The sequence below is a fragment of the Schistocerca gregaria genome, chromosome 6 (assembly GCF_023897955.1).
Source record: "Schistocerca gregaria isolate iqSchGreg1 chromosome 6, iqSchGreg1.2, whole genome shotgun sequence".
NCBI classification, from domain to species: Eukaryota; Metazoa; Arthropoda; class Insecta; order Orthoptera; family Acrididae; genus Schistocerca; species Schistocerca gregaria.
In genome coordinates this window covers 407,128,271-407,154,630 of record NC_064925.1, presented here as the reverse complement: position 1 = coordinate 407,154,630, position 26,360 = coordinate 407,128,271, and the positions used below count along the sequence as shown (strand labels likewise).

The 26,360-nt window shown below is 42.3% G+C and overlaps 1 protein-coding gene across 1 annotated transcript in view; it reads right to left on the bottom strand.

Moving 5' to 3' along the window:
- The window catches only part of LOC126278348 (vacuolar protein sorting-associated protein 16 homolog), a 214,654-nt gene that overhangs the window by 8,940 nt on the left and 179,354 nt on the right, over positions 1–26,360 (bottom strand). Inside the window, exon 14 of the mRNA XM_049978390.1 lies at positions 819–915. Within this exon, the coding sequence (XP_049834347.1) occupies positions 819–915 (97 nt within the window). The remainder of the gene's footprint in view (positions 1–818; positions 916–26,360) is intronic.

The window sequence follows — 26,360 nt, the reverse complement described above, 5'->3', positions numbered from 1 at the left end:
CCTAATTTTCTTGCTAGACACTGTCAAATCTATCCACATCAGTCGTTCATTTACATACCTTATTGCAACTACACTGGGTTCCATTTCTTTTCTGATGTAAAGCCCTACACCCCATTGTGCTATTCCTGCTTTGATTCCTGACAGGTAGACCTTGTATTCTCCCACTTCCTCTTCTTTCTCACCCCTTACCTGAATGTCACTAACAGTTAAAACGTCCAGCCCCATCTTACTTGCAGCCTCTGCCAGCTCTACCTTCTTCCCAGAGTAGCCCCCATTGATATTAATAGCTCCCCATCTCATTACCATTTGTTTGCCAGGTCGTATCTTAGGAGTCCCTGGTTTGTCAGTTAGAGGTGGGACTCTGTCACCTCCAAAGGTCCGAGGCATTTTGCTCTGATTGTTGCCAGCATCATATTTAAAGTACCAAGGAAGCAGGTTGCTAGCCTTACTTGCCCTGAGTCCCATTGGGTATTACCCCTAATGGTTGAGGGACTAACTGGTGGATTTGGTAGTCTTTGCTGTATGAGCACAAAGGTGACCACGACTCAAAATATGTCCGAGATGCTCTGCCTTATTCCAAAGTAACTGGTATCCCGACTGCTGGGACCACTTACTTGGCCACTCATACGTTGCCCTTGGTTCATGAACTAGGACATGACTACACGAACCCACACCATGAACCACTTGGTGGGTTTATAGTTCTATTCATGTATCAATAATATTTGTACATGTAATACTTTGGAAAATAAAGAACTCTGAAATGAATGAATCATTTACAGTTGCCCTGTATGTTTGACAAAAACAAATTAAGTACTCACTTCATGACCTGCTGGAGATTTCTTGACTTTTGACAACTTCTCTAACTCAGTCCAGTTACCAAGTTCAGCAAGGCTGAGTATTCGCAACCAACAATAACTGCAACAAAAAACAACACACAACTCAATTTTCCATTACTCTTCATGTTCCATGATGAAACTTATGAAATAAGTAGTGTAATATAAACACATGCCAATAGTCTGAACCACATGAATAACTCTGAGGGAACATTAGTTTCTCAAAACCATAGGTTCCAGCATCTAACAATTGAGAGGAAACAGTTGTAGAGAATGAGACCGATTAGAATTAAGCTGAACAGCAAATCTTGCCAATAGTCTAACGTAAAAACTATATGATAGGGAATACTATACTGTCACGGCATCACCTACACCGAACTACATGCTGACAGTCTTCACTGCACAAGAGAAGCTGACTCTTAGACTGACTAGAAGATTTTGGGACTGATGGATTAAGTGGCTTGACAAATATCATCAGGCCACAATTTTCTGGGTGTTTCCTTATTGTTAAAATACAGTTAGTTCCTTGACCCCTGTATATGAGCTTTGTCTACCACCCATCTTAACAGCCTCCTTACAGGTACTGTTGTTTGTAGCAACCTGCACCACGTGGAATGATTATCACTGAATGAAGAACCATCTGAATTTCTGATTCAGCCATGTCATGTACAGTTGACAAACAAAGTGAGAGGTCAATTGTGGATGATGACTCAGGGTGTGCAAAAGTTCACTTAGGCAATGTTTAAACTGCTATTGTCTTTCAGTTGAGTTCCTCAACAGCACAACTTCTATGTAGGTGTGCCTTAAGTATCGCATCATGCATTGAAAACTCCCACTATAATAAACATTAGGAGTAGTCGTTTCATTAGGTCAGTGGTCCATTCATATCAAGAATTTCATATAGCAATAAGTACACAATGATATTTAGTGAAGTGTTCATAACAGGAATAACTGCTTACAAACTAGTTATTTATAGAATGAATTTTGAATAAGATTTAATCATAAATAATGCCACTCTGGCCTTCTGACCTTCATCACTAAGGGCATATTTTCTTTGAGGAGAGTAACTTTTCAACACTAGGGTATCAGACGGCTTCAAATTAGTTTACTGCAGACATACCTACAAAGGCTTTTCACTTCCATGTGTAGCCAGATTCCATTAATTTTCCACTGAAGCAAGGAAGTCATTCTAACAATAAGTATTTCTTTCATTTATTGTTTTCTTTTCAGGATCAATTCTTCAACAGTTTCTGTAAAAGAGGAGCAACTTGGAGGTCTATACAGTACTATGTACATTTTATATTCATCCAGATAGAAGTGTAGTGTTGCACTTTTTCCCTGTTTAGAGAGATATATTTGGACCTTCAGACACAGCATTTCTGTTAACAAATGAAGCTGGAACTACCGTGGACTGCAGTTTCCTTGCTTATCAATATGGATTTCATTTTGTGGTCTTTAACTCTTGTACTTTCTTCTCTGATCACAGACTGGGCAAGTTTTGCTCCAAACTGAACATTTGACTGAGCAATTCAAGTGACACTGTAAAGGTAAGCAAGGTGATCCAGGCTCACGGTATACGTACCACAAATATAACATGGTGACTTCCCTTTACAAGGTAACATGCCATACAGCCAACTAACTGACAATGGATTTGGAAAACACAGATGGAGTTGTAACAAGGAATCCATTGAGACCAAGGTCGAAAAGGCCAATGATGTTTATGGCAGTTGATGCCCCACATACTGTCTACCTCTAGCATGCAACCACAACATTGGCTGCTCATGACAACGGGGCAGGACTGGAGGTATCCAAAGTTTAGCATAGAAAGAGGAATGGAGCATAGTTGAACTGCTTAGTTGATGAGTAACTCACAACTTTGCTACAATGCTAGTAGTGTTGATACAAATCAGAGTAATAGCAACAATAAACAAAGCAAACATTGCACTGTATTATATCTACAACATCAGTTGTCGAAGTTGACATTCCGTCAGAAAGGAATCCAATGAATGTTGCAGAGTGAGAAAGAATTGGCTGATGAAATATTAGCATTTCTGCAAGACGAGTCAGTGGAACTTGGGGTGTCGTTTACATTAAAAAAAAAAGGTTCAAATGGCTCTGAGCACTATGGGACTTAACTGTTGTGGTCATCAGTCCCCTAGAACTTAGAACTACTTAAACCTAACTAACCTAAGGAGATCACACACATCCATGTCCGAGGCAGGATTCGAACCTGCGACCGTAGCGGTCACGCGGTTCCAGACTATAGCGCCTTTAACCGCACGGCCACTTCAGCCGGCTGTCGTTTACGTTTGATGTGTGGACAGTGTACACGAGGAGTACAATGATGATGATACAGTACTTGAGCCAAACAACCCTTCTCTAGTGAAACATATTAAAGAACAATCATTGTCCAAGGAGCAGGTGCTAAACATAATTACATACATGGAAGATCATCTGCAGTACAATAAAAAACAATTATAAACAGATTTTGAGTAAGTGCAGCAATATGACCATGTTGTGGATAAGGAAAACTACAAATTTTCAAGGGGGGGGGAAAACGCGCACTTGTTACAAAATCTGGTGTATGCACATTTCAAGGATGCTCGATACAGTTTACAGGATGTGGATGATAATGACCTACTACATTGTGCATATCAAACTATGTCCAACATAGATTACACTGATTTCAAGGGAAGCAGTGGATTGTTGTATAATTTCAACCAGTGTTACAGAATTTGAACATGTAAGATAACGAAATTTCAAACAAAGTGTCAAATTGACAATGCACAGCAAACTGCAGAATCGGCCCAAAAATTTGTAGATGAGATAAACAAACTTATCCTATCATTTAGTAAGGAATTTGTTTTCAACTGTGAACAATTGGGATTTGAATAGGAAATGCATATGGAAGGAACCCTGGAAATTTGAGGTACCAAGAGAGTTGTATCAAGATTAACTAACATCAATGCCGTAATGCAGTCACATACAATTAAGTCAGCTGTTCATCTGCATGGCAAACAGGCTGGAAAGTTATTTATTGTGCTGTGACAAGCTGGAGGTGCTCTGCCCCCCTGTGATTCTTTCTCATGTGCATTATCTTGCAGGGCACTAGGAAATATTTGTGTCACAGCAAGCAAAAGTGGGAAAATCGATGTAAGAGAACTACAACTATGGTATGAGCACTGCTTTTGTCCAATAGCTGGTCAAAATAGCTTGCTTTTGCTTGATTTCTCATCTGCTATAAAAATCATACTCCGTTAAAGCAAACCATCCCTCCTGAAAAGTGTCTGACATTGCAGTTCATACCACATGGAACCATCAGACAAATTCAGCCTCTGGATGATTCTTTTTTCTGTGCCTATTAAACAAATTATCACACTATCTGCAGCTATGCCTTAACGGATAGTCAGTTTCATGATAAGCTCCGTGAAAGACTGTTTCGCATTCGGTTGCATACCATCACATTCCATCAGTTCTCATCAGTCTGTTACACCAAAATCATTCTATGAGCATTCTTTATGAGTGGATACATAGCTGAATGTCCTGCATAGTTTGTAACTCCCAAGGAGTCTACCATGCAGATGGTGTTAACCTTCTAAGCTGCAGTACTTTGCATTTGCATTTTTGTCAGTATTTTCCTGATTGCTTACAGATCAGTGTGCAGCGAGTGACTGCTTACAGGAGAAGGGGGAGATGGGGGGGGGGGGGGGGGGGGGGGAGTGATGTATGAGGAAAGTCTCCATCTGCTTCATAGTGTCAATACTGCACATATACTACACATCGCATGTAAAACGTCAGTTCAAAAGTAGAAATGATTCTCAAAGGTTAAATGTTTCATATATGTGCCTTATTGACATGTTCATTTTCAATAATGGTATTTGGTGACACTGTGGGCTGTTTTGCATGTGTGACGCAACATATCAATAAGAAAACTCCACGAATCATCTGCCAACAATGCAAGAGCATTTTGCACAGTAAGAAAATGTTCTATAGGCACATTTCACTGGGATAGTCTTAAACTGATATCAGAGAATGTGGCAGTCATTTCCCATTTTCCTACACCAAAGAATGAAAAGGACATGCAGGTTTTTATGGACAAAATTGCAATCCACAGACTGTCACCAAGCAATTATAAAACTATGTAATGTCTCCAAACCACATCTTTCCAGATATTGTATCAGCCTCATTTCCTCTTGTGTTAGCGATCGATGCATCACCATATAGCATTGGGGCCATTCTATGGCATAACTACCCAAACTGTTCAGAAAAGCCTATCATGTTTGCCTCTAAGATGCTCTCTCACCCATGCCCACCCACAGAAATTTATCCAAGAGAAGGCAAGATTCCAAAAGTCCCTCTTTTCAAACACCTGATTAGTTGGGAACGTGTCATGCCCAAAGAAATGAATTTGACAAGAAGTACATGAAACTTATTGCAGCTTAAGCATTTGACAGTTATCCAATCAAAAGTATGGAAGGTTCATTACCACTGTACTTTGCACATAACCCCATTTTATTTGTACAACTGAAGTATACATTTATAATATTGTTAACACGAATATGAATATGGATATAGATATTTGAAAATGACTATCAAACTGGTCAGTAGCACCAACTCTTAACAGCCTACAATTCAATAAAAATGATCTTTGTTTCTCTAGTTTTGTATGTTATGTGTAGACATGTCAAATGGACTTCAAACACATATTAAATGTCACATAGGATTGCACCCCATACAGTTCACGAACTGTGTAGTTTAAGAAGATCAAAACACCTCTTCAACCTTGAGATTTCACCATTTTTTCTTCTTATCGAGTGCAGAAATTGTATTTCTTTTGTATTCAGACTTGCAGACAAAGTATAGTTTACCAGCAGTAACACTTGACTGTGTTCTTCACACTCTAACACAACTGCTTGACCATGAAAACTGAATGAAGTCTCAGCAAGCCTTGATGAATCAAATTCAAAATTACTGTTGAGATTAAGATGTGCACAAGTGAATGGTCTGTTCTTGCAGGGATTGGTGACACATGTTTGGCTGGTATAATGCACCCATACTTGTACTATGGTAAGTGCTGGGACTGTCCCTTTTGGTAGCTTCTGAAGGACCATACTAAGAAATTACAGAGAATAGTTTGGGTATCCTGTTTTGGCAATGTTTTTTAAAGATTCAAAGCCCGCAAGATTTCAAAACAATGCTGATATTGTTGCCACAACAAGAAAATGGTATAATTTCCTATTAACAACCTGAAAAATAAACAATAGAGTATTTAATGAAGCCACTGTCTTGCTCATTGCATGTGGATGAGTATAATCAGAGAGTCATTTTTCTAAAGACTCAAGCATCTCGAAATTAGTAAGAAGTCTACCACAGATTCCAAAAGCAGTGAATGCCTAGTATTCTCAGTTTTCCAGCTCTCATCCATATCCCTTATGAATCTGAACCTAGATTATATGCTGGAACACCTCCACCTCCCCCCCCCCCCCCCCCCTGCCAACTCTGTGCTGTGTCTCATGTCAGATTCACAGCCTTCTCCAAAATCAACAGCAAGCCGAGAGTCTGTACCACAATTGCCTTCTGCCTTTCTGGTGCAGGACATGGGAGCAGCTCCTCTACTATCGACAGCATCTGAAGCTGCACCCCAGGCTTCATTGCAGGCTATGCTGTGTCCACTTCATCTTCTCTTGTACTAGCCAGGGTGGTTCAGACCATATAGCTGATTCAAAGGGGGCAATGATCTTGAAAACGCACTGAAGTATCAGTGGGTCATCAATATATAACTGCGCATATGTCTGCTAAAGTTGCTAGGCATGGCACAGAAGGATAAATATGCCAGTACCATGTCACTTGGAAAAGCACCTTCAGCAGATTTAAAGGCTGCCATGGACTGCCATGGTCTCACTTGTCAACTAGCTGATGTTTACATCAAGATCTCCATTACATGTATTGATGATGACCTTGTGTTATGTGGTTTTCTGCTGGACTGTGACTTGGACTTCATTGTTACATACAACCATATGGAATTACTTGTCTGCCTACTGTGGTACTGTTTTTGTACACCACTCCACTGACCACTGTTCTTTCAGTGAACAAACTGATGGCACTTGATTACACGGATAGATGGTTCATATTCGAGTGCTTCCCAGTCAAAACTACAAACAGTGTTTTAATGTACAAACTTATGAGTCATTCAACGAACATCCAGAGTACTGTATCAACCAAGAGATATATATCTTCAAAGTCTTTCTTTCCATATATTTTCAGAATAGTCAAGAACTATTAATTTCTGTGATTTGTTTGTACATAATTGGGTTTAATAAAATCTGTGTTGTTGAAAAAGACAGCTTGCAATAAAAGCCACCTTTTACAGAGCATCACATTCTCAACATATTTCTGATATTGGCATATGACAGATGTAACTGAATTAATTCTGACCTGCCCTTCAAACACTTAGCATGTTTTTGGCATAACTAGCTATGACAAAAATTTCATCCAGCAATTGAGTTTGGCTAGAAATATCTTTCATATTAAGTACAGCAACAAATAAAATTATGTCCCTCACTAAAAAAACTCACACTCTTTTGGGCATCCACAGTTTGTTGAAGTCTTATCACATGACAACAGTTTTAATGTCTACATAATATAGTATATGGCACCATTTTACGTATTTACAGAACTCTTTTAGATAGCCTGATGAGATTCAGATTAAAAATCTGAGTTCTCCAATAGTAATTACAGTAAAAATTGCCTATGAAAGACACACCTATGTAAAACCACATCAAATAGGTGAAAAACTTTGCCATCTCATAATCCGTATTTCAAGCAAACCTACAGCACCACTTGTAATGTCTGAAATGGATGGTTATGATGACAAATGAGTGTAAAGGAATATAACATCAATCGCAACGAGGTCTAGTAACATACTACCCCATTAGCTGTTCATTTCACATATAGTAGGCAAGAAGAAGAAGTGCTGTTATGGCTCTATAACATAAAACATTCTTGTGTGGTCCTTTTCCTCTTTTTAATATTTCTTAGTTGTTTTGCGATTCTGTGGAAAGTGGTTTTCTAATGGCTTGTTTTGTTTTGGTAGCTTCTTAGATTCCCTATTTTATAAACTGGGACACAGAACATTTGTTCCACTGACAGCACAGGATGGAAGCCAATCTTATGTCCTTCACACTTTATGTGAGTAATGCCTGGTCACCGGTTTCCTGGTACGTTCTTGTTTTTGAATGACTTCTTACCCATAATTGTAATTTATTGTTCCCATTGTTACAATACATGCTAGAAAATGGAACTGTATTATTCCAAAACTGGTGGCAAATAATAAAATTTAACTGATCCAACAACTGTTGCAGTTTTCTTCATTCTGTGAGAAGCTCTATAACTTGTCACATTACTCTGATTTTTCCATCATGATTATTTCACAATATGCACATGGAAGGAAGTAATATGATAACTGACTCTTCTTGGAACATATTCTCTTGGAATTCAAACAGTCATTCTCTCTGTGATGCACAACACCTCTCTTGGAGCATGTACCCCTGGAGTTTGATAAGCACCTCAATGACACTCTTTGCTTACTACTTGAATCTGCTCTTCTTTGGATCTTTATCATCCCCTCGTATGATTTTCACACTTCTGGGCAGTACTCAAGAATCAATAAAATAAATGTTTTGTAAGGCAGTTCATCTGGGACGAAAAAATTTTCTTTGGGATTATTCTAATTAATCTCAGCCTGGTATCTACAACGAAGGAAAAGACAGATTGCTACTTACCATAAAGTAGACACCTTAAGTTGCAGACAGGTACAATTAAATAACACTTACACAAAGTTTTCAGTCGCAGCCTTAAGCAGCAAAACAGAAACAGAGAAACACACACTATTCATACACACAAGCAAGCACACCTCACACATGTGACCACCAACTCCAGCAATTCCGGCCAGAATGTGGGGTGGCAGTAGCAATCTGGAGGGGGTGGGGAAGGGGAAGGGGAAGTGGAAGGGGAAGGGGAAGTGGAAGGGGAATGGGAAGGGGAAGGGGAAGGGGAAGGGGAAGGGGGAAGGGGGAAGGGGGAAGGGGGAAGGGGGAAGGGGGAAGGGGGAAGGGGAAGGGGAAGGGGAAGGGGAAGGGGAAGGGGAAGGGGAAGGAAGGGGAATCGGAAGGGGGAAGGGGGAAGGGGGAAGGGGGAAGGGGGAAGGGGGAAGGGGGAAGGGGAAGGGGAAGGGGAAGGGGTAGCAGTGTACAGGTGAGGGACAGAGGAGCACTGTCTGGCGGAGTGTGCAGGGATTTGAATGCCAATAGGCACAGTGTCAGGAGGTTGTGGGACAAGGAGTTGGAGAGAAAAGGAGAGGAGCAGGAAAAGATAGGTGGGTGTGTTGGCAGAGGGCAGCAAACAAAGAGGTTGGGAGACAAGAAGGAGGAGAAGATGATAGGTAGGACAGAGAGGGTGGAAACTGTTGGGTGGAAGATGTGGGGACAATATGTTATGGTAAGTTGAGACTGCGATAATTACAAAAGCAGAGAACGTGGTGCACGGATAACTCCCACCTGCACAGATCAGGAAAGCTGATGGTGGACGGGAGGATTCAGATGGCTCGGATAGTGAACTAGTCATTGAAATCCAGTATATTATGCTCAGCTGCATTATGTGCGACACGGGGGTAGTCTGCCTTGCTCGTGCCCACAGTTTAGCGGTGGCCGTACACCCTGGTGGCCAGCTGTGCAATGGTTGCAGCAGAGCTGGTAAATGACAAGGCTGCTTCCACAGGTGGCTGGCCCCTGATGGGGTAGGATAAACTTGTGGCTGGACTGGAACAGGAAGTGCTGGCTGGGTGGACTGGGCAGGTCTTGCACCTTGGTCTTCCACAGGGATATCATTCTTGGGTGGGCAATAGAACACCACTTTAGAAGGGGTGGGAAGGATCTCGAGTAGGATGTCCCTCATCTCAGGGCATGATGATAGGTAATCAAAGACCTGACGAGGGATGTGGTTCAATTGTTCCAGTCCAAGGTGGCACTGGGTGACAAAGGGGCAATCCTTTGTGGCCATTTCTTGGGGGTGGTGGGAGGACTGGGAGTGTGAGGAGAAATGGCACAGGAGATCTGTTTGCAGACTAGGTCTGGGGATAGTACCTGTCTGTGAAGGCCTTGGTGAGACTCTCAATATACTGAGCAAGGGAGTTCTTGTCACAGCAGATACACCATCCATGGATGGCCAGCCTGTATGGGAGAAACTTTTTTGTGTGCAAGGGATGACAGCTGTTGAAGTGCAGGTACTGTCGGAGGTTAATGGGTTTAATGTTGATAGAGGTGTGGATGGTGCCATTAGAGAGGAGGAAGTCAATGTCTATGAAGGTGGCACACTGGGTTGTAAAGGACCAGGTGAAGCAGATGGGAGAAAAGGCGTTGAGGTTGTGAAGGAACGGAGATAGGGTGTCTTGGTCCTGAGTCCAGATCATGAAGATATCATCAATGAACTTGATCTAGACAAAGGATATGGCATTTTAGATGGCTAGGAAAGTTTCCTCTAGATGACCCATAAACAGGTTGGCATACAAGGGTGCCGTAGATTTGTTTGTATACCTTTCCTGGAAAGGACAAGTGCTTGTGGGCTAGGATAAAGTTAGCAAGGTGTATGAGAATGACGTAGGGGGTTTGGAATCTGAAGCACGCTGCGAAAGGTAGCAGGGTTGCCAAAACTTTCCCCAAGTGAAGTTCCCTGATATTTCCCTGATTTCCAGACAAGTTTTAGCATTTTTCCCTGACAAATTTTGAGATCTGTAGGGCAAGTATACACACAAGTTGACAAAAAAATATAAGGACTTCTGTACTTCTAAACGTGTGAGCAAAAATCTTAAGTATTAACATCAACATCTTTTGTAATGAACAGTTTTTAGATGGAGAAAGCAAGGCAAATGATATGTCTGTTTCATTAAGGCCACTGATGTTATTTTACTTCAATAAAGCGAAACACATTTGGTGACAAAAATATGAATTTTGTTGTAGTCACAAGACAGATTTAAAATACCTTCACTGTTTTCAGAAATAATCTCAGAAAAAGGTAGGTCTCCAGAAAGAAATGTATAAGGTGAGGAAGAGTTGTGTAAACCAACACTACAAGTGACTGTCAATCAAATGTTGGTTCTACTATGTTCGTTATTGTCAGTTATTACACACTGTGTTATGTCTATTATTCTACAGGTGCTATGTGATTTTTCTTTCAAGAAACACATGAGTAAATAGCATACCAACTGCGAGTGACTGCCAAAATTTTCTTTTTCTTATTGTCCATACTTTCTAATATATAAACTACTTTCAAAGTGGCAAAATGTACTAGAATAAATAAAATGTCTATAAAATGCCACACCGTACAATGTATATTTGCTTCAGATCAGCAGGCCGATCCATTAGAGATCCCCACAGAACTGGCCTGTGGTTTTGGCCCACCCGTACCGTAGGTGCAACCACAACGGAGGGGTATCTGTTGAGAGGCCAGACAAACGTGTGGTTCCTGAAGAGGGGCAGCAGCCTTTTCAGTAGTTGCAGGGGCAACAGTCTGGATGATTGACTGATCTGGCCTTGCAACATTAACCAAAACGGCCTTGCTGTGCTGGTACTGCAAACGGCTGAAAGCAAGTGGAAACTACAGTCGTAATTTTTCCCGAGGACATGCAGCTTTACTGTATGATTAAATGATGATGGCATCCTCTTGGGTAAAATATTCCGGAGGTAAAATAGTCCCCCATTCGGATCTCCGGGCGGGGACTACTCAGGAGGATGTCGTTATCAGGAGAAAGAAAACTGGCGTTCTACGGATCGGAGCGTGGAATGTCAGATCCCTTAATCGGGCAGGTAGGTTAGAAAATTTAAAAAGGGAAATGGATAGGTTAAAGTTAGATATAGTGGGAATTAGTGAAGTTCGGTGGCAGGAGGAACAAGACTTCTGGTCAGGTGACTACAGGGTTATAAACACAAAATCAAATAGGGGTAATGCAGGAGTAGGTTTAATAATGAATAGGAAAATAGGAATGCGGGTAAGCTACTACAAACACCATAGTGAATGCATTATTGTGGCCAAGATAGATACGAAGCCCACACCTACTACAGTAGTACAAGTTTATATGCCAACTAGTTCTGCAGATGATGGAGAAATTGAAGAAATGTACGATGAAATAAAAGAAATTGTTCAGACAGTAAAGGGAGACGAAAATTTAATAGTAATGGGTGACTGGAATTCGAGTGTAGGAAAAGGGAGAGAAGGAAACATAGTAGGTGAATATGGATTGGGGCTAAGAAATGAAAGAGGAAGCCGCCTAGTAGAATTTTGCACAGAGCACAACTTAATCATAGCTAACACTTGGTTTAAGAATCATGAAAGAAGGTTGTATACGTGGAAGAACCCTGGAGATACTAAAAGGTATCAAATTGATTATATAATGGTAAGACAGAGATTTAGGAACCAGGTTTTAAGTTGTAAGACATTTCCAGGGGCAGATGTGAACTCGGACCACAATCTATTGGTTATGACCTGTAGATTAAAACTGAAGAAACTGCAAAAATGTGGGAAATTAATGAGATGGGACCTGGATAAACTGAAAGAACCAGAGGTTGTACAGAGTTTCAGGGAGAGCATAAGGGGACAATTGACAGGAATAGGGGAAAGAAATACAGTAGAAGAAGAATGGGAAGCTCTGAGGGATGAAGTAGTGAAGGCAGCAGAGGATAAAGTAGGTAAAAAGACGAGGGCTGCTAGAAATCCTTGGGTAACAGAAGAAATATTGAATTTAATTGATGAAAGGAGAAAATATAAAAATGCAGTAAATGAAGCAGGCAAAAAGGAATACAGACGTCTCAAAAATGAGATCGACAGGAAGTGCAAAATGGCTAAACAGGAATGGCTAGAGGACAAATGTAAGGATGTAGAAGCTTATCTCACTAGGGGTAAGATAGATACTGCCTACAGGAAAATTAAAGAGACCTTTGGAGAGAAGAGAACCACGTGTATGAATATCAAGAGCTCAGATGGCAACCCAGTTCTAAGCAAAGAAGGGAAGGCAGAAAGGTGGAAGGAGTATATAGAAGGTTTATACAAGGATGATGTACTTGAGGACAATATTATGGAAATGGAAGAGGATGTAGATGAAGACGAAATGGGAGATACGATACTGCGTGAAGAGTTTGACAGAGCACTGAAAGACCTGAGTCGAAACAAGGCCCCCGGAGTAGACAACATTCCATTAGAACTACTGGTGGCCTTGGGAGAGCCAGTCATGACAAAACTCTACCAGCTGGTGAGCAAGATGTATGGGACAGGCGAAATACCCTCAGACTTCAAGAAGAATATAATAATTCCAATCCCAAAGAAAGCAGGTGCTGACAGATGTGAAAATTACCGAACTATCAGTTTAATAAGTCACAGCTGCAAAATACTAACGAGAATTCTTTACAGACGAATGGAAAAACTGGTAGATGCGGACCTCGGGGAGGATCAGTTTGGAATCCGTCGAAATGTTGGAACACGTGAGGCAATACTGACCTTACGACTTATCTTAGAAGAAAGATTAAGAAAAGGCAAACCTACGTTTCTAGCATTTGTAGACTTAGAGAAAGCTTTTGACAATGTTGACTGGAATACTCTTTTTCAAATTCTAAAGGTGGCAGGGGTAAAATACAGGTAGCGAAAGGCTATTTACAATTTGTACAGAAACCAGATGGCAGTCATAAAAGTCGAGGGGCATGAAAGGGAAGCAGTGGTTGGGAAAGGAGTGAGACAGGGTTGTAGCCTCTCCCCGATGTTATTCAATCTGTATATTGAGCAATCAGTGAAGGAAACAAAAGAAAAATTTGGAGTAGGTATTAAAATTCATGGAGACGAAGTAAAAACTTTGAGGTTCGCCGATGACATTGTAATTCTGTCAGAGACGGCAAAGGACTTGGAAGAGCAGTTGAACGGAATGGACAGTGTCTTGAAAGGAGGATATAAGATGAACATCAACAGAAGCAAAATGAGGATAATGGAATGTAGTCAAATTAAATCGGGTGATGCTGAGGGAATTAGATTAGGAAATGAGACACTTAAAGTAGTAAAGGAGTTTTGCTATTTAGGAAGTAAAATAACTGATGATGGTCGAAGTAGAGAGGATATAAAATGTAGACTGGCAATGGCAAGGAAAGCGTTTCTGAAGAAGAGAAATTTGTTAACATCGAAAATAGATTTATGTATTAGGAAGTCGTTTCTGAAAGTATTTGTTTGGAGTGTAGCCATGTATGGAAGTGAAACATGGACGATAACTAGTTTGGACAAGAAGAGAATAGAAGCTTTCGAAATGTGATGCTACAGAAGAATACTGAAGATAAGGTGGATAGATCACGTAACTAATGAGGAAGTATTGAATAGGATTGGGGAGAAGAGAAGTTTGTGGCACAACTTGACTAGAAGAAGGGATCGGTTGGTAGGACATGTTTTGAGGCATAAAGGGATCACAAATTTAGCGTTGGAGGGCAGCGTGGAGGGTAAAAATCGTAGAGGGAGACCGAGAGATGAGTACACTAAGCAGATTCAGAAGGATGTAGGTTGCAGCACATACTGGGAGATGAAGCAGCTTGCACAGGATAGAGTAGCATGGAGAGCTGCATCAAACCAGTCTCAGGACTGAAGACAACAACAACAACAAACACGGAAGTCCACTCGTGTGGCCAGCTATTAATGTGTCACTGACACCATGTTGATGAAATGAGATCGCAGTGATCACCCACACAACAGTTAATGTGTGCAAATACTGAGAATCAATACTAATGAGGATAGGTAGCAACTCTCCAGAAAAAGAGAGCGCACACACATTCACATAACCACTCTAACCACTCAGACACAACTCATGCACACATGGCCGTTGTCTCCAACAGCTGCATCAACAAGCTCTGAGAATCAAATCCAAAAAAACCACTCCTCATGTCCCGCCCGCCTCTCATTGGCAGCTGCTAGGCTAGCAGCAAGCAGTGACGGGAGGGGTTGGAAGGGGAGAAGCAGTAAGAATGAGAGTAGGGAAGTGGCACATGTACTAAGCTGTGCCCAGCCAGTGACAAAGCATGACATCTCAGTAAACAAACAATTTCATGCTACTGAGACAAAAACGAGATTTTTACAGTTTTTTTTTTTCTTTTTCAAATTTCCCTGATACATCTGAAATTCTCTTATATTCCCTGATTTCCATAACTTTCAGCAACCCTGGGTAGTGTTCAACAATAGTAAGACTATGATCATGAGGGATGTTGGCGTAGAGAGAGATGGCATCAACAGTGACACTAGGGACCCAGATGGTAAAAAGGTGGGGATGGTGGAGAGTCAGTGAAGGAAGTGGTTGTATCTTTGCAGTGGGAGACTAGATTACAGGCAATTGGTTGGAGGTGTTTGTCAATGAGGGATGATATTTTTTCAGTGGGGGCACAATAACCACTGGCAATTGGTGTCCAGGATTGTGGATTTTGGGGAGCATGTATAAGGTGGGTTTGCAGTGTGTCATAGGGGTGAGGTGGGAAATCGATTCACGGGAGAGGTTCTGGGAAGGGCCTAAGGCTTTAAGCAGGGATTGGAGGTTGTGTTAGACTTCCGGGTTGGGCTCACTCTGGAAGAGTTTCTAGATGGAGGAACCAGAAAATTGCTGGAGGCCTTCTGCCAGGTAGACACTGCAGTTCATAACAACAGTGGTGAAACCTTTATCTGTAGGTAGGATGATTATGTCAGGACTTGTTTTAAGGTTGTGTATGACTAGTCTTTTTTCTGCTGAAAGACTGGTATTCTGAGGAAGGGACATGAGGAAGGATTGTGAGGCTAAGCTGGAGGTAAGGACTAGCAGGTGGTCAGATGGGAGGGAGGGTGGATAATGGTTGGATAGTGGTATGAACCAGGAGAGGCAGGGTTCACTGTTGGAATGAGGTTGGTTTTGGTTGGAAGCACAGATGTAAAGAAGTGCTTCCATTGCAGGTATTGGGAGAAGGAGAGTAGGTCTTTGACACGTCCAGCATTGTTAAATTTGATTGTAGGGCTAAAGGTGAGGTCTCTGGAGAGGACTGAAACTTCTGTTGAGCTGAAGGTTTTGGTGAAAAGGTTTCTCTGTTTCTCTTTTGCTGATGAAGGCTGTGGACAAAAGCTTTGGGTAAGTGTATTTCAACCGTGCCTGTCTGTAACTTAATGTGGATTCTTTACAGTAAGCAGCAATCTGTCTTTTCCTATATTGTTGATATTCCTACAGGGAGTTTCCATTGTTTGATTTAGGCTGTTATCTACTTCTCCTAGCACTAGCTTATCGAGGATGTTCAATGTTATAGTACTTTGGATGGTTTCTCTCATATATTTCACATTTGTTAATGTTTCCAGCAATTTATCAACAATAATGTAAAGGCAATTACACCTTTCCTTGGCTTCTAACACCTGTTGCCCCTGGGCCCGTGCCTTAAATCCCTGCAGCAGACCTGGGTGCAAGATGTGTCCCATTAAACCTCCCATTACCACTCCAGTCCTGTCACCAGCACCAATTATCCCATCAAAGGCAAGGCCACCTATGAAAGTAGCCATGTGATCTGCCAACCTCACTGCAACCACTGCACCAAGTTCTGCATGTGTTTGGCCACTAACAAGTTGCCTGTCTGTAGGAATGGCCACCAACTACACTGTGTTGCTGAGCATTCTGCCCAACATGATGTGCTTGACTGCTTCACAGACTGTGCGATTGAAAGTTTTTTTATCACCAACACCAGCTTTTTTGAATGATATACATAGGAACTCTCCCTGCAACAAATCCTTCATTCTCTTAACAACCTCCCCCTGCCCCCTCAACCTTCACTACCCCTGTCCTCCACATAGCTAATCCCTTACCAAATATCAGTCCAGACCTAAACATGCCTTCTATCCTGCCAGAGCACCTGTGTAGCCCATTTCACTTGTCCATTTATCTCCTGCCCTGCCCCCAAGCACAATCTCCTGATGCTGCAGCTAGCAACCCATATCCTGTACTCTGCATGTCCCTGCACAATCCCACATGCAGCACTAGCATCTTCACCTACCTGAACACTGCTATCCTTCCCCTCACTGCCCCACACAAGTACCCCACTACCCATCACAGTAAAGATCGCTGCTTGCCTCAGACGCAATCGCTGTTGGATGTTAGCACTCAGAGAAAACAGTAGCCATGTTTGTGTTTCAGTGGTGCATTTGTGAATCTGTGTGTGTTTTGTTTTGTCTACATGATGAAGGCCTTCACCCAGTAGCTAATAATATCTGGTAGTCTTTTTGTATGCCTGTCTGCTGTTCAATGCCTCCTGTAATGTGACAAGTAACTATCTTTTCATGTTGTTATTCCATCACACTTTTGATTATGCACAAAACCTTCATACATACGTCTCACATGCCTTACTGTCATTGCCATAGAATAACTAAGAGAAATCAACTTTGAGTCACAGATGGTAAGATGCAACACTCTGGTTATTGATAACAGAGTTATGCAGAGTAATGACTAGCAATCAAAACGTCCTGGATCCCAGGTCTGAACATAGCCACTGCTTAAATTTTGAATAAAAATAACCAGCAATGGCAGGGTAAGAAGTCACTCTCATTTTGCATACACCTTTGTCAAAGAGGTTGGAGGAGCAGACAGATGTTCAAGTTGATCTCTTGCATTTGTGATGAGAAAAGGCAGATGAATATGCAATGACCAATGGCGTGAGGGTGCAGAAGCAATGGAAACCACTATATTAAAGACAAATAAGATGTGTCCACAGGAAATGTGGCCTCTAAGTGAAATATTGTCATGTACACTGGCAAAAGACTCTGGTTTAGTCCCCAATTGGATCTGCAGGAGGGAATTTCCAAAGGGAGTGGACCATGAGAAAAAGATGGAATAACCAACAAAATGAGCAACGTTCTATGAGTTGCGACATGTGATGTCAGAAGTTTCAGTGAGCTAGGGAAGCTAGAAAATCTGAAAATGGAAATTCTAAGGCTCAATCTAGTTATAGTGGGGGTCAGTGAGCTGAAATGGAAAGAAGATAAGGATTTACAGAACGACAAATATAGGGTAATATCAGCAGCAGCAGAAAATGGTATGAGTGGAGTAAGATTTGTTGTGAATAGGAAGATGCAGGAGAGAGAATTATTGTGAACAGCTCAGTATTGGGTCATTCCTATTACAATTGAGAGCAAACCAATGCCAATAGGAATGCTGATGTTGCAAATAGAAGACAATGAGACAGAGAAAGTAAATGAGGATATTGAATGGGCACTTCAATACATAATGGGAAATGAAAATCCAATAATGATTGGGGGTTGGAAAGTGGTTGTAGGGGAAGGAGTAGCAGAAAGGGTTACAGGAGATTATGGGCTTGGTAGTAGGAATGAGAGAGGAAGAGAGGAGAAAGACTAATTGAGTTCTGCAATAAATTTCAGACAGGAAAAGCGAATACTCTGTTCACGAATCACAACAAGATGAGATATACAGTGAAAAGCCCAAAGACATAGAAAAATTCCAGCTGAATTACATCACAATCAGGCAGAGATTTTGAAATCTAATACTGGATTCCCTGCTGATATGGACTCAAATTACAATTTAGTAATGGTGAACAGTAGGCTGAAGTTTAAGAGAATCACTGTGGAAGGAAGTGGGAAATAAGTACTGAGAAAAGATGAGACACATTTGAAGTTCATGCAAGATGTTGATACTGTGATAAGGAATAAAACAGTGGACAGTTCAGCTGAAAAAGAGTGTATATATCTCAAAAGAGCTATCACAGATGTTGGAAATCCAAACATAGGCATTAGAGGGGTAACTTTGAAGAAAACTTGGGCAACAGGAGAAATACTTCAATTGATCACCAAAAGCATGAAGTAAAAAACTGTTCACAAAAGACAGGAATAGAGTGATCACTTAAAAGCAAAATAAATAGAAAATGCAGGGAAACCAAGGTGAACTGGCTGCAGAAAAAATGTGAAGAAATAGAAAAAGAAATGATTGTCGGAAAGACTGGCTCAGCATATAGAGAACTCAAAACAACATTTGATGAAATTATATGCAAGGGTGGCAAGATTAAGAGTGCAAAGAGAATTCCATTGTAAAATGCAGAGAAGAGAGTGAATATCTGGAAAGAGTACACTGAAGACCTCTATAAGTAGAAGATATTGTCCAGTGATGTGATAGAAGAAGAAACCATCGTGATGTGGAAGAGATACGGGATCCAGTATGAGAGTCTGAATTTGAAAGAGCTTTGGAAGACTTAAGATGAAATAAGGCACAAGTGATAGATAACATTCCACAGGAATTTCTAAAATCATTGGAGGGAGTGGCAACCAAACTACTGTTCTAACTGGTGATCAGAATCTATGAGACTGACAAAACAAAAAAATATTATTGACACAATTCCAAACACAGCAAAAGCTGATAAATGAAAGCACAATTGCAAAATCGGCTCAACAGTTTTTACATGCAAGTTGCTGACAATAATAATACACAGAGGAATTAAAAAGAAAATTGAAGATCTGTTAGATGAAAATCTGTTTGGCTCTAGGAAAGGTAAAGGCACCAGGGAGGCAGTCCTGCCATTTCCCTTGATAATGGAAGCAAGACCGAAGAAAAATCGAGGCACAAGCATAGGATTTGTCAATACTGATAAAGCTTTTGACAATGGAAAACAGTGCAAGATGTTTGAATTTCTCAGAAAAATAGGATAAAGCAATAAGGAAAGACAGATAATATACATGGTGTCCATAATTACAGTTCCCGTTTCAGTTTCAATATGCTGTAGAAAGAGAAAAACTGCTCAGAATAACGACAAATTTGAACAGCATATTATTGCACAGGAGAAATGCCACAGACAAAAAAATTAACAAAAAATGTTCCAATAGATGGCACTGTAAGCGTCTTCTCATAAATGGGATTGGCTACAAGTGACAGATGAATTGCAATATGACAGCTATGGTTTGAGTTGCATATTCACCAGCTATACAGTCAATGTGCATGACGGCACAAGTTTGGCAGTCAACATATGTGGCACCACTAGTCAGGTAAGCCCATCCACCACAGCAAGGTCATATGAAATTCACTGGAAAAAATAGTTTTTAATTGTCCTGAGGCCAAAAACAACATGAAAAACAAAATTTCATCTGTTTTTAATTCTTCTGGAGCCAAAAACTGCATAAAAAGCAAAATGACATTGGTTTTTAATTGTCATGTAAACAAAAACTGTGTAACAAGCAAAACGACATTGGTTTCTAATAGTCACGAGATTGGTGCAAGACATATTCAATTTGCTACCTACTGTTTTCTGCCACAAGTTGAAATTCAGAATCATCATGTTCCGTGTGTGTGTGTGTGTGTGTGTGTGTGTGTGTGTGTGTGTGTGTGTGTGTGTGGTTTGGGGATGTTATGCGATGTTATTAGCACCCTAACAATGATTAAAATAAACGAATGTTGCTAAGAACGAAAACTGGTCATTTCATATGCATGTTCCATGTCAGATCCAAGTGTCTCGAGGGACATGCTCAGAATGTGTCATGTAATGTATGCCTTCAATTCAGCTGTGTTCATAATTGGAGCACTGGAAACATCTTTAAGATAATCCCACTACCAGGAGGCACATGGATTACAATCAGGTGATATGGTTGGCCGGCCATAGAGAAATGACGGTTTATAACTCTAACATTTCTGAAATACCTCTGCAGCAGCCACTTCTCTGGCAGTGGAATGTGCAAAGAGCATCACACTGCATAAAAATGACCTGACCCATGCATTCACACTGCCGAAGTTTTGGAATAACGCTGGTGCACAAAAGACTGACTTGGACAGTGAGATGGAGTTATCACAACTATCCCAAATCAATTCATACTTTCCACCTGCACTACTGATGGCACTGTGATCTGCAAGTGTCCACCCCAAGACAAACTCCAGAAAGAAGCCATGCCCTCGAGGTGATCACTGCATCAGCTAGCAGGATACTGTGGCTGATCTAACTGATATAAGCAGATGCTCCACCAGGAACAGCAGTTCCCACTGTTGCCCTGTATGATCTGCATATTATGCTGGCCACCTTGTAACGACAATGACCACTTTGGACCAGGACTACTCTTGGACCATGAGATACTGTACATCTCGTTCATCATCTGTCTGTCTAGTGATTAAGGAACAGTGTTAGTAATAAGTGTAAACCTCAACAAGACTCTCATGGTATCTACGAGCGACAGTACAGATAAAAGGGCAGGAAGGACTTATCTCTCTGAAAAAATATGACCCCACAGAAAATGGTGCCACAACCTGCACCACAGAGTCACTTCTGCAGAATGAAGTGGTACTGGCTGATGTGCGTGCAGATTTTCCACTGCCCATATCCTGCAATTCAGCATATTGACATGTCACTGGAGATGGAAATGAGCTTTGTCTGTCCATAGGATGTTCCATGGTCATTCACTGTACACTTTCATGTGAGCAAGAAATTCCAGAGCAAATGTCTGTCTTGTTGGCAGACCAGGAGGGAGCAACTCTTGAACACAGGTGACCTTGTATGAATAGCAACATAGGATGTTTCATAGGATTTTATGCAACTTGCTCACAGGCACATCCAACATTCAGGGGATTCCTCATGTACTGCATATTTGCAAACCACCACATGGGTCCTTCTGCAAAGGCCACATCTTCAGCAGATGTTGGATCAATTGTTTGTTTATTTTGTTGCAGGGAGCAAGAACATCTAGGGTCATATGCACCCATGTCAGAACTGTGGAACACAAAGATGAAAAAGAAGTTAAAAATGACTACACGTTAAGCCCAATCAACAGAAGGAAAGGCAGCTACTAACAAGGAGGTGGAAAAAGATCTATAAATACATCATAGAGAAACATAGATCATGAACAAAACATAAAATGTCCTTCGCCGTATTGCTACGGTGGATAAAAAGTGAAAGGCGATCAACAGCCCAAGCATCATACACTAAAGTGGTCGATAACTCAGACGACAAACATAAATGAGAATTTAAGTGGTTAAAAAAAAGGGCATTCCATCAGGACATGGTGAACTGTCACAGATTGAGGGCAATGAGCACAAAGTGGTGGGGGACCACCACTCAACAAATGGCAATGGGTAAAAAGACAGTGCCCAATACGCAACCTAGTTAAAATGATCTCATGGCGAGAGGGCAGAGAGGAGGTCATTCAAGCTGCTGAGAGATGCTCAATTCCCCACCTCCCTTGAAGGGAGGACCAGTGGTGATGCCGAAGTTACACCACCTGCTGAGAGATGACAACGCAGAGATCATTGGAGCGGGCCAAGGTACGCGGACTCCAGCCTTGGCGGTAGCATCAGTGGCCTTGTTTCACATCAAACCGATGTGATCAGGAACTGACATAACATCACAGTGGCTCCATCAAGAGTGAGCAAGTGACAGCTTTCTTGGACCCGTTGCACTTAAGGGATGGATGATGTACAGCACACACAGGCAGAAACCGCACATACCTTGAAAACTTGGTCTCTTAAAAATGCCTGAAGGAAACAGGACATGCCTGAAGGAAACAGGACATGCATCCATGGGAGCCCCACATGTAAAGAGTACAGAGGATACCAGTCCTGCAGCAGGTATCTTAGGCTTTCTCCAAATCGAAAACCGCAGCCACAGTGTGATATTTCCGCAGAAAACCATTCATGACATGGGTGGACAATGTCAGTAGTTGGTCAACTGCACAATACTGCACCTGAAATCCACACTGTGCAGTGGTTAGAAAATTGCGAGACTCGATCCACCATAGCAGCTGGGCATGAATCATATGTTCCATAACCTTACAAACACAGCTGGTGAGAGAAATGAGATAGTAGCTAGAAGGAAGGTGTTTGTCCTTGCCAGGCTTAAGTAGGGGTATGACAGTGGCTTCACGCTTGCGTCTGGGAAATGTGACCTCCTCCCCCCCTCCCCCCCCCCCCCCCATGTGACTGTACGTATGAAGGAGAAAGTGCTTGCCCACAAGACAAAGGTTCTGCAACATCTGAATGTAAACAATGTACAGTCCTGGGTCAGAGCATCGTGATGAAGTGAGATCATGATATAGCTCCCTCATAGTAAAGGAAGCACTCATTTCCAATGGAGAAGGGCAAGGTGATAGTGGGAGGAGCTTGAAGTCTCTGCAAAATAGCGGCATAAGGTGCTGGAAATTGGGGAATGGACCTTGGTCCCAGAGTATCATCGGAGGCTGGCCCGAGTGACTGATGAGGGAGTGGAACTGTTAAAAGAACTACTAAGTGAAATGCAGCTAGCTTTCTTGTTATCCCAAAGAATGTGACGACACTGTGCATGCAACTGTTTATAACAAATGCAGTTTGCCATCATAGGATGACAGTTAAAAATGCGGAGAGCATGTTTCAGTGCAGGAAAAGTGACATGGCATGCCTCAGTCCACTAAGATACCAGGGCACAGTGTGGTAAAGAGGAAGTGCAAGGAATTGAACATTCTGTGGAGGTAAGGATAACGTTTGTAAGACTTTCTACCTGGTCATCACAATTGGGGAAATGTTGTTCGTCAAAGGTTGCCAGCGAGGAGAGAAGCCTCCAGTCAGCCTGAGAAAGCTGCCATTTGGGTGTGCACATAGGAGGAGTAGGAGTCAACAAACAGTTAGCACATGGAAAATGGTCACTCAAATACATGTCAGACACAACGGACCACTCATACCCCTGGGTGCTTGCATGTTAATGCAGATGAGGTTAAGTTGATTGGGAAGATCAGCCAAGAGGGCACCTCTGGGACAGGTTCTGGGAGAACCCCAATGTAGATGGTGTGCATTAAAGTCACTGAGCAGCAGAAAAGGGGTGAGGGAACTGCCCAATAAGCTGGAGAAAGTCTGCCCTGGTGTAAGGGAAAAGGTCAAGTGAAGAAGGAAAATGCCGACTGGAACAGAATGAAGCCAGTCAGTCAGAGAATGGGCTCATTATGAACGTCATTCCAGATGGGCAGCATGATTCCCTCATAACATGGAATGCCATCCTCAGGGGGAAGGCCAAAGTGGATGGGGAAGAAATGTGAGAGCTCAAAGAGGGCATGAGGATACACATTAGGTTCCTGGGGGCAGAGAACAAGTGAATGCTGTGATTCTAAGAACAGCCACGAGTCCTCTTTGTGAATCGAAGGCTGCAAACATTCCATTGGAGGTGAGTCAGGATCAGGGAAGGGGAGGAGGGAAAAACTGAAGGGGTGTCACCTCGGTGGCTGCTGAATGGCAGCCCTCAAAGACTCACTGCTACAGGGCACAGAGGCTAGAGAATCTTGCCCCATGAGATCTACAGAGGCTTTGGCATTCTCCCTCTGCCAATCTGCAGAGCCCAGGGCAGAAAAATGGTTGGCAGTACACATCAGCAGCACAGAGGTCAGCTGGGTGAGGGTATCACATGGTGACACTGCTGAAGAGGATCTCAGAGTCAGAGAAGGAGAAGACCGTTTGTCTTTGTTTGATTTCTTGGAGCCTTTCCATTTGACAGAGGAAAACCCCAGATGTTTGTTGGCTGGAGGGACATAGGAAGTCTTTGCGGGAGTATTCCTTTTGTCCTTTCCGTCCTGCCGGTTGCGTAGCTGGTGACTTTGCCCCTTGTGGTGAAAGTTTAGTGGCTTGTTGCACAGCTGGAGGAGGAGATGGGGATGCTACCATGACAGTGACCAATTTTACAACTGCAGTGCTGAATTTGAGGTCGCATGTCTGCATGGCCATGTCCTTCATGGAGCAAAATATAGCAAGAACAGTATTGTAAGTGCCAGATGGTAGAACGCAGGGTCTGCGACTAGTCAGCAACTTGCAAGCAACCGGGTAAGGCATTTTTTTCCTTCACCTGGATCTCCTGGATCTCCTAGACAACCCGCTCATCTAGATACATGAGACAATCTTGAGAGGTGGTGGCATGGTCGCCATTGCAGTTGATACTGTGGGCAGAAGGAGGCAGACAATCACCCTCATGAGCATCCCTACTACAGGTTATACATTTGGCTGGGTGTCGACAGGATATTCAAGTGTAATTCAAATGATGACACTGGTAGCAGCGCATCATGTTTGGAATGTGCAGTTGGACTGTTATAACTTCATAACTTGCTTTGATCTTTGATGGAAGCAGCACTATATCAAAAGTGAGAAAAAGAGTTCATGCGGGCATTAAGGATGCTTCTACCTTTTTCACTGCCCCATGGACTGCAATGACGTCCTGATCTGGGAAGTGGATTTCTGCCTCGGTCAGACCATTGAGCAGCCTAGTATAAATAATGCCATAGGAAGAATTCTGCATTTGATGGGCTTCTGCACAAACAGGACAGCCATAGAGGAGCAAAGCTGCAAGCAGTTGTTGTGCTTGAAAATCAGAAGCAAAATACCAATGCGTAAACAAGAGCAGGATTTCACAGAGCCAACAATTGCATCAACACCTTTCGGAATAATAAATGGGTTGACTGTAGCAAAGGTCTGACCACCTTCAGTACGTGAAACCATGAGGAACTGTGAGGTAGTTGGGAGGGTCTCTGAATCATTAGCCTCACTCCATTTACATTTTGTAGACACTGACTGTGAAGAAGGTGATTGGCTCATAGCAAGAAAATCCCTATGTCTCCGATGGCATGCTCCTTCCAACTGGGGAGGGGGGGGGGGGGGGGGCCTCAGAAGGGGGCAAACGTACCCTAGGTGACTGTTCACACCTCAGGTCAAACCTCCTGAGTATCTGACAGATAAACCACTTGGCAATTTGGTAAGTTAGCACCTCAGGCAATCAGCCCTCCCTGGGCCTGGTCTGTATGGAGAGGGTGGGAGGGGGGGGGGAGATTACGTGTGAACCCTACCTGTCAACCCAGGGCTGGGAATCACGCATTACGCAGTCATCTGTCACACATCAGATGCATGGGCTGGCCTTCAGGAGCACACAGGGAGGAAGAAGAAAAAGAGGAACCTCAAATGCCAAAGTAGAGGAAGGATAGGAGAAGGGGAATGAAGAAAGAAAAAAAGGAACAAAAAACACTAGAGAGACTGTTCTGATATTGGCTACTGAAAATGTAGAATACATTTCCTGAAACATCCCAGACATCTTCCACAAGGGAGGGGAAAAAGAAGAGTATAGACGTGCAGCATGGAAGGGAAAAGATGCTACAAAAGTTGGAGCCCCGTGGTAGTCAGGCACAAACCCACCAAAGAGCAGCGAGCCTCCTTGGGGAGGGGTTGTCAGATCAACTACTTTCCTCGCTCTGGCACACTGCACTTCAAAAGAAACTGTCTTTTTGAATTTTGTAATCATTTTCTCCACACCCTTACAGACATCACACCAAAGCCTTTTTTCATACTCTTGAGTGTCCAGAACTTCTGCAGGGCTACTGGTACACAGTCACTGTTATTGGCCACTGTTCTTGTAAAAGAACTTCATCAGCAGCATGCAACCCTTCATATAGCCAGTCACATTGTGCATCTCAGACGCAAACTGAGGAACAGCTCTGTGCCGCACATCTGTTGTTGTGCATATTCTGAACAGTGGTTTT